This window comes from Cydia pomonella, chromosome 4 (assembly GCF_033807575.1).
Source record: "Cydia pomonella isolate Wapato2018A chromosome 4, ilCydPomo1, whole genome shotgun sequence".
Lineage (NCBI taxonomy): Eukaryota > Metazoa > Arthropoda > Insecta > Lepidoptera > Tortricidae > Cydia > Cydia pomonella.
In genome coordinates this window covers 5,003,512-5,019,168 of record NC_084706.1, presented here as the reverse complement: position 1 = coordinate 5,019,168, position 15,657 = coordinate 5,003,512, and the positions used below count along the sequence as shown (strand labels likewise).

The window sequence follows — 15,657 nt, the reverse complement described above, 5'->3', positions numbered from 1 at the left end:
CTTCCTAATTGACCATATGAAGACCTTAATAACTTTTCAATAAGGTTTACGAGTTGTCATGTGTGGACGATGGTACGTAGGTACGACTTCTAGTAAGAAATGGAAACACCTTGCGTATTTTATGTCGCATGAATGAGCAATATCAACCTACGTCGTTTTTGTGTACGTAATAATAAGTAGATCCTTAAACGTTGTTATATTTTGATGTTTTTGTTCTTAATTCAATTTAACCCGTGGCTCATGTATTCAAGGTTCAGTTAGTTCAATCTTGAAGGGTCTGGTCTGTCAATGGACTATTCTACATTGTTTTGAACTTGAACACAAGGAAAGGGGATCCCTCTGAAACTACAACGTTACATCTGAGCTATAACCACGAAAATCGAACTTCGTCAATGGCGGCCATTTTTAGGGTTCCGTAGTCAACTAGGAACCCTTATAGTTTCGCCATGTCCGTCTGTCTGTCTGTCTGTCCGAGGCTTTGCGCCGTGGTCGTTAGTGCTAGAAAGCTGAAATTTGGCATGGATATATAAATCAATAAAGCCGACAAAGTCGTATAATAAAATCTAAAAAAAAATTTTTTTTAGGGTACCTCCCCTACACGTAAAGTGGGGGTGAACATTTTTTTTCGCTTCAACCCTAGAGTGTGGGGTATCGTTGGAAAGGTCTTTCAAAACTAATAAGGGGTTTTAAGAAACATTTTTTGATAAAGTGAATATAATTCGGAGATAATCGCTCCGAAAGAAAAAAAAAAAGTGTCCCCCCCCCCCTCTAACTTTTGAACCATAGGTCCAAAAAATATGAGAAAAATCGTGGAAGTAGAGCTTAAGAAAGACATTAAATGAAAACTATAGCAGACATGATCAGTTTAGCTGTTTTTGAGTTATCGTAAAAAGTTTTCCCTTCATAGTAAAAATACTTACTTTAATTAGGTACTGATTATGCAAATTTGCCTATTTGTTTAACTCGGGTGAAAGGTACCGTTTCATCCCTTGGTCTACAATTTACTATACTTTAAGCTCCAGTTTAGCTTATTGTGACGAAAGAGTAACTACGGAACCCTACACTGAGCGTGGCCCGACATGCTCTTGGCCGGTTTTATTCACTCTAGTTACGTCTTAGTGAGAGTAAAAGAGAGATCCCGCAATTCGCGAATTTTGGTTTTCGCGGTAGGCCCCCTGAACTGTATGCAATGTATATGCTTTCGTAGCCGGAGTTGTATAACTGTGAAAGTTTATATGTAAATTTATAAGTGCAAACTTGTCGTTTCAAGCAAAAACTGACCAAAACTAGGAGGGCCACCGCGAACATTAAAAATTCGTCTCTATCTCCATGTCTACTGCAAAATTTGACCTATAGAGACGAGGATAGGCGAACTTTTCGAGTCTCAATGTCTAATGGTTGTAGCCAGGGATGTCACGAATGTCGCATTCTTCACATTCGCGAATGCGAATCCGAATGTCCAGGATGCGAATACGAATGTTAGGGAATATGTAGTAGTTATTATCATTCCCAATTACAATGTGTTGAAAAATGCTGTCTACTGGTCAAAATGCATTACTTACATGAACAACAACAGTTTGCGCGCACTGCCCACTAGGTTAGTCGACGAAACAGGATATGGATATGACCTGCGTACATTCGCATTCCCAAAATATTCGTTTCATTTGATGCGAATGTCGATGCGAATGTGATGATAATGCGAATATTCGTATTATACAAATGCGAATGCGAATATCCGTGACATCTCTAGTTATAGCCCATCCTATAGTTCGTTTTTTTAGCATTAGAAAAAAGGTAAACAATCTAGACGTGTCTTTTTATTAGAAATTATTGAAAAACGCTTTTCAAAAATCAGTTAATGTAAAAATTACTTATGAAAGCAAAAGAATTTTCTTTTTTTACTAATTATACAGCAACTATCTTTTCAGGTGAACCCTAATACAATAGCGCCTTAAATTAAATAATCCTTATTACTACTTATCTAAATAATCTAAATTAATATATAACAATCCCACAATACACAATAATGTCAATTTAGATTTCAATATTACATTACACAATAATTTCAAATTAATTTCAATCCATTACATTATATAACAATAACACAATACATATAAACACGTGTTTGACAATTCCCACATCGGGCAATAAAAAAGATCTGTCTTGTCGGCAACGAGATTCAGAATGTGTATAGTACGGCTGAGAGGTGCCTTACGGAGCAGATTCGTCCTGCCTGTTTGCTCTGCCAGCAGCTGCGATTGCCGCCGCCGTTCGGTGTATCTGTCAGCTTGACCGTTTGTAAAATGTCTGGATTGCAGATTCTACTACGGAGAACCCGAAGCAAGTAGCACGCAAGCGCCAGATTCCTGCGAGTTTCTAATCTGTCGTAACCAACCATGCCAATCATAAAAAGTGTGGGATACATCAGCGGATAGAAAGGATACACTCCATAACGTTTCCAATATAAGTACCTGGTAAACTTATTCTGTATCCTTTCTATCGTGATGTTGTATTTGGCCTCACGCGGAGCCCATATTGCATTCTAACTGGTTTCTTAAGAGAGCATTGTACAGCGCCGAGACGGCTTTCATGTCTGAGAAGCTTACTGCTCGGCGGAGTACAAAGCCCAGAATTCTGAACAACAAGCTACTCTGCATGCGCACTCCCAAGTCTCTCACGGAGTCCACTCTTTTCAACTTTGGGGGATAGGAATGTATATAATATACATTTAATTTCCAACACTTTCCGTATCTCCCAGTTAACTATTTGGGGCCTATTTGAGTTGTCACAACCCGGTCATTTTGACGAATTAAATATGTATATGCGTCCGAAAAAAAGCACGGAGATTTTTAAATTTTTTTGATGATCCTTTTAAGTTTTACGTTTATTGAGTATGTACCTACCTAATTAAAAAAAAGATTTTATATTTAATGAAATACCTGTGTTATTGTCAGTATTAATACTAACCATTATGTAACTGATGATGTGATTATTCCAGAGGATAAGTTAACGCCCACAGTTCCAAGCTTCCAGGGTTAGTTTTATACAATACCTACTTACGTTCAGTCACTCAATCAGCAAAGTAGACATTGTACTTAACAAAATCATGTGGTCATTTTCATATGCAATGAAGTAGGTACACAAACTCATGAAATGACGAATATCTAAATGTCGACATGCTTCAAAAATATTCCAATGAATAATCCTCCATAATAATCCTAGCTAAAGAATTCCTTAAGCAGAAGTAGCAGAACTAAATTAAATGAGTCATCGTTCAGTCAATTACGTAGCGAACAACTCCTAACACCTTGAGATGGCGCCTCGCATCATGAACTTCATGAAGGAACTACGGGGTTTGCTTGCCTTCCCAAAGAAAAATGCAGTGACGATGTTCGAAACTCATAAAAACTTACAACTTTCTTCTTCTCAGACAGAAAGTGTACCACGGCGCGAATACGGGGCTGTTATTGACAATGCTTAGAATAAATGCCATCAGGAGAACCAGTATAAATGCAATCCTTGATAAAGTGTAGTTATTCCGGATCTCAGGTCAGGTTATACTAGCGACGATCACGCAGTAGAGACAAAATCTATCGGCGATTGGACGGTGGGTCATGGAATGAGCGAGAAGCAAAGTGTGGGTCGAGCGAGTGACGTTGAGACGCGGGCGTTCCAACATGAGGCTATTTAAAACTGTGCGCAGGCCCGTGGCGCCGAGTCGACAACTAATGATCAGTGCTGCCTTGTCTGTCGCCCGTGTCTAACGCGAACTGTGATTGTAATAGTGTTTGTTTAGTTTCGACAGTTTAAATAAACCGTGAAGATGGCTGACAGCCTTAAGAGAAACATCCCTATCAAGCTCGGTGACTTTTCAGTCATCGACACAGAATTCTCTAGTATTAGGGAGAGATTTGACGCCGAAATGAGGAAGATGGAAGAAGAGATGAGCAAATTCAGATCGGAACTTATGAACAGAGAGAGCAACAACTTCTTTAAGAGCACAACAAGGTATTTATTATTGTATTATCTCAATACTAATCAAACTTTTGTAACAGTTATTCCACATTTATTTTTAATAACATGTAGGTAGGTTTATAACTAGACGTTTACAAGTTTCCAATAAGACTCTATTTAGTCTAAATAATAAGTATATACAAAATAATCAAAAGAACAACAATTTCAAGATTGGAAAGAATTATTCGCGAGAGGTTATCACAGCATTTTGGTTAATTGTAAGCCGGTCGCGCATTTACTTTCTGATAGCGACCGGCTCGCGCACGGTTTTCCTTAAAGGGAATCTCGAATTAATGAGTTGGAGGTTTCGCAACGAGCGCCCGGTCTCTACGAATTTTCAAAAGGCATTATTTGGGATCGCCCTGCGGAACGGCTTCTACCTACTGCAGACATCTCGGCCGCCTCCATTTAAAGCGTGCAACGATACGTAAGCCCGACGCGGGATGATGTCATAAATAGAAATAGCCGCAGACTGAGAACATTGTTGCTAAAACACAGAACCGCGCGAAATTGTAAACATTATGTAAATCTTTATCTACTAAGAAACGTAATTTTTTTCTTGTCATTTACCTATACATATAATAATTACCAGCTTAGACTTTTCTGCTACCTCCTAATTTCTAGGTGTTCGACACCTCAGTTGCTGGGAATTTAAGGTAGAAGTACTAGTGCTCGACGCTGCACTAGTACTCGACATGGGCACTCTATGTCAAAGTGACAAGGATAAAGTTCGAATACAGAAATATCTTCATTGTTCAAATTTAACTAATATTTCCATGAAATAAAGTGCCCATGTCGGTGACCAGTGCAGCGTCGAGCACTAGTACTTCTACCTTAATACTCACATCATTAGCGATGACGACACGTGTTGATAGCAGTAAAAATATGCAAAACGCCATACGGTTCACAAAAACTGGCAGAACAACAAGGCTTCATGAAAACCGGTTTATGGTAATGTTATCGAATTGCGATTGGTAGGTAGGTGGCGCATACTTTACAGTTTACAGTGTAGGCGTGTATTCAAATTGAGTTCACTGGCTGAAGTTTTATAGACACTTATATGTGAGTTACATGACCTACTTGGAGCAAGTCGGTGTTGTTTCAGAGAACCCAGCCTCTGACGTAATCCGATATTTACTCAATAGTCACGAAACTGCGAACAAATGCAACACGCGAGTTTGTCAAAACTTTGGGCGTCAAATTCTTACTTCGAGATTCTAATACCTTGTCAAGCGGTTGGTTTCATGAATCTCATGATCTCCATAAGTTAAGTGAAGTAGATATGTAAAAGCAATAAATGATGATTACTGAGGAGGTGAAGAATGTCGTCAGCGATGACTTCGGTTTTTGTGTACACAAAGCGTGGGCTGACGACTGATCCGATCCGCCTAAACTGTAATGCGGCGTAGGTAGGACTCGTTTTTCTAATGCAACAACCGCTGGGAATGTTGGGCCAACGCAGTGTGATAAATCAGTCCACTTTTGAAGTACCTAATAATTTATAGCAATAGGCCAAAATGTCGTAACCTAAAATGTTACCCATTAGTTATTGTTTAGGACACGGAAGGACAATGTTTTATGTATGCTTTTAACTATTATATTATTTATAATCATGAATAATATTATATTCTGGTAGGTATCTTTGAATCTAATTGCTTTTTATTTTAACACATTCGCGCTCATTGTCCCACACGTAAAAGTGCCTACTGTTAAAAAATGTCGGCGCCAAACGAGTAGGTACAGTGGACGTGAATTAATAAATATTATCTTTGTTATAATCATGCAGACCCAATATATTTGCAAAATGCCTTTGTTTAATTTTGTTAATATGTACATACATATAGTGAAAAAGATATATAACAACTTTGACCTGAGACAAATATAGAGGGACGAGTAAATAACGATTTAAAATTCTTACCATTACATAGTTAGTTGTATTACATATTGAAAGCGCGAACTCTTCGACTACTTAATCGTTCCTCTAAACTTGTTTCTTTGCTATAACATTTGCAGTATTAATTAATAAGCGATATTGCCTTTTGCATGTCTTACAACTTTGAATCTGTTTCCTCCGGAGGAGTAACCAAGTCTTCAGAGAGGTAAAGAACGAAGAAAACTTATACGTTGGGTAACCGCTACGTATTGGTAAAATTAACCATATTTATTAAAAAACTCATTTCTATTTATGCATGAACTTATGTAGTATATTTAATGTATGATCATTTTAGTTATCATTTGGATAGTAACAAAACGTTAAGTAGACAGTATTGTAGATTTACCGTCAGGTCCAAGCAGAGAGTTGTCAATTTTGTACTGACGCTACTGTGCTAATTTGGTTGGTTGTTCATACTTATGGTATTAACCTAACCCAATTAGCTTAAACCCTAAATGGCTCAACAATTAAAGACCATGACTGTGCCTAATGAGTCGAAAACTTATAAACTTTTGCTTTCATCGATGGATGTTATTAAAAAGAAATATGCCACTTTTATTTTCTGCGATGTATCAGTCGTATCGTGGTACCTACGTAATGAGTAGGTAGGTACCTACTGTCGGAGCCAGAAAATCGAAATAGAGCCAAATTACATGTAAACCTATATGGGAACTAAATAAAAGGAGGCAGTTTACTTTTTGAAAATGGTCGATTACAATTTTTACACCTGTTTAGTACCTATCTTGACACGGCCCTACATTAATGGCGTTACCATTGCATGATGTAAACTCAAGACCCAAAGGATCTGAAAGGTTAACGTTAGTGCGTGGCGTCGCTGTTACTTATTGGAGTTATTGGTAGCTTGCCTAAATATGCATTTTGCTTTGTCTGGTAGTTTGAATTCTCACCGAATTCTTGGCACGGATGGATGCACTACAATTACTTCTTCAGTGTCAACAGCTCAGTGAACTAAATACGTTTTGGTAACATTTATGTTTATCACCCGTCTCAGGTGAATAAGTTTGGATGGATTTATCATTATTGTATCTGGCAGGTGACCTGAGTGCCAGTCATGTGATATGGTACTTTAGGTAGGTAGACAAAACTACTTGGGTAAATAGTCTATCATAGTTCATAAACATATTGTGGTATTAAAACAAAATAAACGATTAAAACGTAATTAAAATTTCATTTGAGGAATGCTTTTCAAAGCATTCCGATTTTCCTTGGAGTGGTTTTGCCATTTGCTGCCAAACTTTTGACTGTCAAACACTAGTAGCGTTTGACAGTCTTTGTATATTATTTAAAAAAATGGGTTTCATCATGCAGGTTTTATTAATCACTTGCGCTAATTCTAGGCGCATACCAAAAAAAAAATGGTGGTAGGTTTTTAATCAACCACCGTATTTCAAATGAAAATAATATACGACAACCAAGGTTTGTCCACGATGGATGACCTATAAATACTTAATTTCAAATACTGATACCTGCGTCATCATTATGCAAGGACTGTATATTTTATTTAAGTAAGGGAACTAAGGTAGGTATGAATATTAGGATAACTGTATACCTACCCAATGCCCTTGTGGTGCGGCCGTGACCGGTCTGGAGGCGTGTGTTTACAATGGCTAAGGACGCACCAAGACGACGTTCAAATAACAATTAAGTCGTTTAAGTATTCTACAATCAACACGTATCATGACACACACGGGCTGCGAGATGCAAATAAGATAAATCTTGAGATGTCGCACTTATAAAAGGGTTATAATGAAAATAAATCTGCAATCTGTATACCTATATTGAGCTGATTGCTGAGGCGATTTTGGGATTGTTTCAACTTTTTGCACAAAATACAGAAGACCGATAACTCTCGTCATTGTCCGTCAGTAAACCTCGGATACGCATTAAAAGGCGACGTAAAGCCAAAAAATTAGAAAGAAACAAAAGATTAGGATTCTCTGATTTCATATATATGTATGTATATGTATTTGTATCAATATTATTTATATAAATATTATAGGACTTTATTACACAAATTGACTAAGTCCCACAGTAAGCCCAATAAGGCTTGTGTTGAGGGTACTTAGACAACGATATATATAATATATAAATATTTATAAATACTTAAATACATAGAAAACACCCATGACTCAGGAACAAATATCCATGCTCATCACACGAATACATGCCCTTACCAGGATTTGAACCCGGGACCATCAGCTTCGTAGGCAGGGTCACTACTTACTAGGCCAGACCGGTCGTCAAAATCGCCTAAGAGTTATATATATAATATGTATGTTTATGTTTGTGTATTTCTTATGATTGTATTGTGATCGTACATGTACCTAAGTAATTGTATCATCTATACCTCATGTTTTTGCACCGCCTACAACTTATCTACTTTGCCTAAAGGTTGACTGGTAGAGAAGTAAGTTCGCATATTGTACAGAAACTTGCGACGGAAGATTTCGCGATCGCGTGGATTTTGACGTTTTTATCAATATCTCTCAAAATGTAATACTTTTTTAAATTTTGCTGGTCAAATCTCTCTGCTAGTTATATCATTAGCTATTATTTACTAAAATTATACTGCTATGGTATGCGGGGTTATATACAATAGAAGATAAATGAAAATTAGACATGATTTCGTGATTTTTATACCCTTAGAACTTTAACCTTTTAAGGTTTTTCTTAGAGTCTGCCCTCACAAATATAGTCAAGTTTTCGAGTGATTTTTTCCATGGCAATTATCCTTGATTAAAACGTGGAAATATTAAATATAAAAACTACAGTCAAATATTTTAGACTTCTAACAATTCTGTAATTAGGTGTACGTAAGTAAATGATTTTAGGATTTTTTTATTACTTCCATGGCGAATGCATTTATGGCCTTAGTATTTTTTATAGAGCCATTAGATATACATTAACGTTATAAATTCCAATAGCCTGAAAGCCGAATAATGAAAAATATTGATGTTAAGTGTGATTCTTTGCAAGTATCGATCGTGAGAACTGATGCAGTAAATTAGCACAATGGATATGTTATTGATCACAAATGACATTGAATGTAATGGAGCTTGTAACGGAAATTATTGGTCACAAATTAGATTGAATGCTGCGCTAATACCGATGAGCTCATGTTGACAGTGACCTTGGATCTGCAGCCATGCGCATGACATCATCATTTGTGTGCTATTTTACATCAAAAATTGTCAATCACTTCAGTAAATTTAAATAAATAAGAAGTAACTTACTCGTAAGCTTCTAAAATTATGCAATCCTTCAGATAACTCTTCATGTTTAATGAAATTAATGTCTTAAATGAATGTTAAGTTCGTCTACACTTGGATTGATTCTTAAAAGTAACGTAAACTGTACCCCTAGTGTAAATTTATTCGATAGGGAAACGTGACGTACGCGTTTGCGTTAAGTCTAATTTTTTGTATGGGATTTTGAGTTTCCAAAACGTCCCGCTTGGCGCGCTGTTTCTAAATCCCATACAAAATGAGACTTAACGCAAACGCGTACGTCAGGTTTCGCTATCGAATAAATTTACAATAGGGGCTCTGGTAATGTTATACATTTATACGGCTAGATAACTTTCGTTATAGTATGAATTTTCTCAAATTATTTTTAGGTCTCGGGCCCTAATCTGTGAAACAAAAGCCATTGTTTCTTTTATGCGAGTGGTGAGCTCCCGTATGAGATACGTGGCAAGGCAACATGCAATGTCCTTTAAAAAGCAACTGTATCCCGATAGTATTAAGGTATCTATGTAATAATATGAGCGCTCGCCTACATTGAGGTGGTCGATCGTTCTACATTACCAAAACATGTTATCTTATGTGGTGTTACATAGATTCGAATCTTAATACTATCGCGTTGGTGTGGTAACATGGCATTTGTTTAATAGATTAGGGTATTAGGCGTAAAATTAATTAAAGAAAATCTATACTATACATACAGGAATAATTAATTTTGTGAACTAGTTACTCGTAATTAGATTTCCTGGGCAATTTCCGCAAGTAGACTACCATTGTGCCTGTTTTATGTGCGCTATCATGTGAAATCTGAAAAACAATATAGGTGCCTACACTAAAACTGAAATATAATTTAGACGCCTGGGAAACCAGTTCACGTATGAAGCATTTCAATTAAAATTTAATTGACCGTTAACACGTCGACGGTCGCGATAAAATGTCTGCATGTGCTAGCGGCTAGCGAGCTAGGTCTAACGTTTTTTATAATTCTACTTCTATGTAGACTAAAGTGTCCAATAAAAATTGCAAATAATATAAACAACTATGACAGAATTTGTTAGCTATAACCTAAAAGTTTTACGATGGTTTGAAATTTTTCATTGAAATATTAATAATTAACATGCATTTTAACTAGTAATTGATATAAATAGAAGGTTTAAGTACTTATATAAGTAAACTGTTGATAAAATCATGATTGACCACAAAAAGGACGAGATTACGAAGAAATTAAGGTACATTAGTTTGTTTACATTATTTGCAATTTCTATTGGACTTCCTTTTACAATGAATGCATGTTTTATGAAACTACGAGTAAGGCGCTAATTCCCCTTAGATTACCAGGTCAAAATTATTTTCGTTGTCTTGTTTCTTACCACTCTGTCCCGCGTGTATTGGTGGCTTCAATCAAATAAATATTGCATGTCTATAGCTAGCTGCTGTAGAATATATTTTACTTAAAAAAAAAAAACAAATTATTCCCATACAAAAAGCTACGCTCCCGTCACATTTTTTGGGGACAAAAAATAGACAACGAAAAGAATTTTGACGCTACCTAGTAAAAGCTATATTATTGAAGAATTTATCTAAATCGCATGTAAACATGAAGACAAATGGTTAACCCATTTAAATTTAACAGGTACATACCTACACTAACTACAGCTTATAGTTCCCAAACTGAGTTACTACAGGATCCCGTAATAAGGCCAACCTTCACCGCCACCTACTGGAACAAACTTTTTTTTTTTTCATTAGCCTATTTGTGTGTCCCACTGCTGGGCAAAGGCCTCCCCTCTAGCTTTCCAATCCTCCCTGTGCTGAGCAAGGTCCCGCCAGTCCCACTGAAACGCATCCAAGTCGTCCCGCCATCTCTTTCTCGGTCTACCTCTGCCACGACTACACCGGGGATGCCAGCTAGTGGCTATTCTAGCCCATCTGTCATCATTCATCCGGCAGACATGTCCAGCCCAGTCCCACTTAAGCCTGGCGGTCTTCATCCCAACATCGACGACACAGGTTTTGGAGCGAAGCTCTGTGTTCCTCACCCTGTCAGATCTTCGGATACCCAGGATACTCCGCTCCATTGCCCTTTGACAAACCTTGAGCCGTGATTTTTGCGCCTCAGTTAATGACCAGGTTTGGGCACCATAGGTGAGGATGGGTAAGATGCACATGTCGACGAGCTTGCGCTTTAGTGCAATTGGGAGTTTACCTTTCATGAGTTCCTTCATAGACCAAAAGCTCCGCCAGGCGTTTTCGATCCTTCTATCAATCTCCTTGTCCTGGCGATCTGTGAAGGAGACTATCTGGCCTAGATAAGTATACTCGTCGACATATTGCAAAATGTTCCCATCCACCGTCACCCCGTGCTTCTTGCTGTTGGTCATTAACTGGGTTTTAGATTGGTTCATCGTCAGACCAACCTCAAGGCTTGCGTCGCTAAGTTCTTGTAGCAAACATTGCAGTTCAATTGCCGATGTTGAGAAGAGTACGATGTCGTCCGCGAATCGAAGGTTTGTCAACCTCCTATCGCCGACCTCGATACCCTTTGTCTCCCAAGAGGCCGCCAGTTTTTTGAAAACTTCCTCCAAGCAGCTGGTGAACAATTTAGGAGAGAGCGGGTCACCCTGCTTTACTCCCTTAAGGATTTTAAATTTAGGGCCTGGTGCGTGCAGCTTGATGCTGGCCGTACTATTCTTGTATATCCGTCCAACGAGTTCAACATACGTATGGTTTATTTGTTGACTACTCAGTGCCGATAAGATGGCTCCATGTGTGACACTATCGAAAGCTTTATTACTGGATGAAACTATCATTTTTAAATAATACTATATAATTTCTATAATTTTATGATATAAAATATGTTCCTGAACTAAAAATCGTTGCTCCTATTTTATTGATTTAAAATTCTGGCAACTAAATTTTTTTTATGGTACCTTCCCTAAGGGGAAGCGGGGCAGTTTGGTACACTTTTTTTAAATAGATTTAAAGTCCCGAAATTTACTCAAAATACGATGTATTTATACTTAGTTGATGACAAATTTACTGAGGTATATTCAAAGTATATCTTTTTTTGTTAAATGTATGCCTAGTAACAAAGAATGGAGCATTTCACGCCAAGCGGGCGAGGAAAAAAGTGAGTTCTTGGAATTTGTTTATATTCCGGTCAGTTAAAGTACCAGTAAAGGAAGCATTAATTATGTAAGTGCACTTTTTTTTTCCTGTCACTATTTATTGCCTAGTTATGGTCCTTTTAATAATTGACCATGTTTGAGTGAAGGCTTTTTTGAACGTTGTAAAATAAAATATAAATAACATTGTTTCAAATAGTAAAACGAATGTACTTTTTTTAAGGTTTGATCAACATTTCTTTTGGTGGATATTGACCTAAACTCAAAACATTTTTTCCTTCTTTTGGCCTCAGATATGCTTGATCAAAATCTTTCGGGTTTCTCGTGATACACCGTGTATAAGTTTAGGAGTTACATTAAACAGAGTACTGAGGGGTCGCACGGTGCGCTCTATCCAGCGCTGTCTTGATAGAGGACTAGGAGTTACTCGAGCGCGTTAGATTAACACACACTTGCATCATATAATCGGATCATCCTAGAATCTTATTAGGATTTTACTTAACCCCTTGAACGCCAAGAATTTATGTTACAAGAAATTAAGTATTGTGTACTTGTGTAGGTACACTCCCAGAATAAGAATGATTCTAATATTATATTTGGTAGCTTTAGCCATTTGATAATTGGCGGTCAAAGGGTTAATGATAGGTACAGTCAAGATTTAATATGTGACAATTGTGACCCCTTTCGTACCTTGTCACAGTGACAATAGTATGAGGTCTCTAGCGACTTTCATGTTGTTTGTCACTGTGACAAAGGGACGAAATGGGTCACAAATTAAATCTTTTGACTGTACCTATCATTAAACCTTTGACCGATATTCATTAGGAAATATAAAACAACAACAAGTTATCAACGAAAAAATACCGATGTCAAGGTTATCACATTAGTTACGATTACAACCGTTGTGGTAATGGTAATGGTTGCGGCTGGTACGCAAATATTTCATCGATTACTCATACGTTTACTTAGGCATATTGGAATTCAATTCGCCATACATCACATTTCGTACACGGTTTTTATTTGTGGTAATGGTTATTCGTGTTAACAAATATATGATGTAGCAAGTATTTTCACGCACGTTACCATTGTTAAATATTTATAGTCATTATAGTATTCAGTATCATTGATCGTGTAATTAACGCACAGTTCTTTCCTTTCTTCCAATATGTAGTAGCACAATTTATTACTTCGCCATGGTATTCAGTATTATATATATATTTTAAAGAACTACAAATGAAGAAGTCCAAAGACATAAAAACGCGGTGGGTGATCCACCAACTGAAAATAAGCTTGCAAACGCCAATTTACTCTTGTGATTCTGAATACCATTGTTTAAATTAATAGTATAACCAACCGTCACTAAAAGGAGACAAATAAAAAAAGATCAATCTACCGCGCCTATTAAATTTGCGAAAGACGGGAGTAGTTGGAACAAGCTAACTCGTCTGCATTCACCTTGATATGACAAAGTGTGACAGTGCCATAAACTTTATATTTTTATAGGAATTTACGTTTCTGGTGATTATTTTACACTATGTCATTGCAAAGTTTGTGCAGAGTTAGTTCGACTCTACAAGCGCGTACCTGTAATCTGTCATTAACAGGATATTTTAACTGTGTACAGCTCAACCACATCTTCCCAGCACAGTGACAGCCGACAGCTGGCCGAGCCCAGCCACTGGGACAGCTTGAACTCGCCCCTCATCCAGGATGAGGGCGACGGCAAGTCCCTGAAGCTCCGCTTCGACGTCAGCCAGTACACTCCAGAGGAAATCGTCGTTAAGACGGTCGACAACAAATTGCTTGTAAGTTTACCTTTATTGATCTCGCTAAAATATAAATCTTAAGCACTAAATACATATTATGTATGGACTGTAATTTTCCACCATTTAATTGACAGCTTTGTAAGACAAAAGCTAACAAAAGTCATTTGAAGTAAATGTATGCCTACAATGATGAATGACTAATTTTGCTTAACTGCAATGGAATAAAAAAGAAATTAAACTCAATTAAAAGAATTTTAGTGGGGTATAAAAGACATGAGACATGGGTGGGTTTCATTAAAAAAATGTGATATAAGGACTTTAATTTTTCTACAAGCATTTAATTTTTCTACAAGCATTCAATTTTTCTACAAGCATGCAACAATAAATTCCATTGTGAAAATTTTACGACTAGACACGGTGTTAATTATTTTCTACGGTACCCTTTTGTTACATCTAGTGTTTAGCATATTCATTTATTCTTCTTCACACTCTAATGGAGATAAATTGTCTTGAAAAAACAACACGTTTATTTATGAATCTTCACTTTAAAATTTGGCTGAAACCTGACGACGGGCAAATTGCCAGCGGCGGCTATCGCTTTTATGCACGCAACGGAACATTTAGTTTCGTTTTTTATTGGGGTTGACGAACGGCTGTCGGCGACAGATCGAAATGTTGTAATTTCTGTTTTAAGGTTCTGACGTCATGCCAATTTAATTTCAGGTCCACGCGAAACACGAGGAGAAGTCAGACACAAAGTCCGTATACAGAGAGTACAACAGGGAGTTCCTGCTGCCGAAGGGGACCAACCCCGAGGCGATCAAGTCCTCGCTGTCCCGAGACGGCGTGCTGACCGTGGAAGCCCCCCTGCCGCAGCTGGCCATCACTGACAGGAGCATCCCCATTCAGAAGCACTGAGTTCCATCTAGCTAGCGGTTCAGCTTGAAAGCAGCTATTCCATACATACTGTTAATTATTTATTATAATTTACGTAATACAAATTATTTAAGGATACGAAATTTTTAGTTACTTATGAATCTTTAGAGAATCTCTGTTAACACTGTAATAAGTCACTTTATATCGTGCTCAGCCGGCATTGTCCGGGGCACAATTCTCACTGATATTGCTTTCACTGTGGTTGTTAAGAGTCTCGCATTCATGCAATGCATTTTGAATTGTTCTATAGAACTCTGAAGTGTGATTGTGTAATTTAAATGAAACAGTTGTTGTGAACCCCATAATTAATGTAAGGAGCTTAAAAGTGTTCATTGTACACTGCTGTTTTACAGACAGAATCCAATCTTCTTGGTCAAACATATATCTAACTGATAACATTAATAAAATAAAAATAACGTAAGACAACGACGGAATTATAAAGTGTCTTTATACAACAGCAACTTTGCAAGTCCATTTTCTTAACATTAGCCGATAAGAAGAGCCATAACAAGCATGTTTTTAATACACCAATTCAAAAGCTTTTATGAAGTACACGTTTATAATTAGAACAAACAGTTGTTTATGAACGTTTTAGATGTCAATAAAACATGTAAAATAAA

General features: G+C 37.2%; 1 protein-coding gene across 2 annotated transcripts; it reads left to right on the top strand.

Moving 5' to 3' along the window:
* The first annotated feature begins 3,695 nt into the window (after positions 1 to 3,695).
* On the top strand, positions 3,696 to 15,657 carry LOC133516893 (heat shock protein beta-1). 2 transcript variants are annotated; one of them, XM_061849927.1, is made up of 4 exons: positions 3,696 to 4,010; positions 6,062 to 6,113; positions 13,960 to 14,140; positions 14,825 to 15,657. In XM_061849927.1, the coding sequence occupies exons 1-4, from the start codon at positions 3,824 to 3,826 to the stop codon at positions 15,017 to 15,019; spliced, it is 615 nt and encodes a 204-aa protein (XP_061705911.1). In that variant the 5' UTR covers positions 3,696 to 3,823; the 3' UTR covers positions 15,020 to 15,657. The 2 variants fall into 2 exon arrangements, with proteins under 2 accessions (XP_061705911.1, XP_061705913.1); XM_061849929.1 differs by lacking the exon at positions 6,062 to 6,113 and having other exon boundaries at positions 3,697 to 4,008.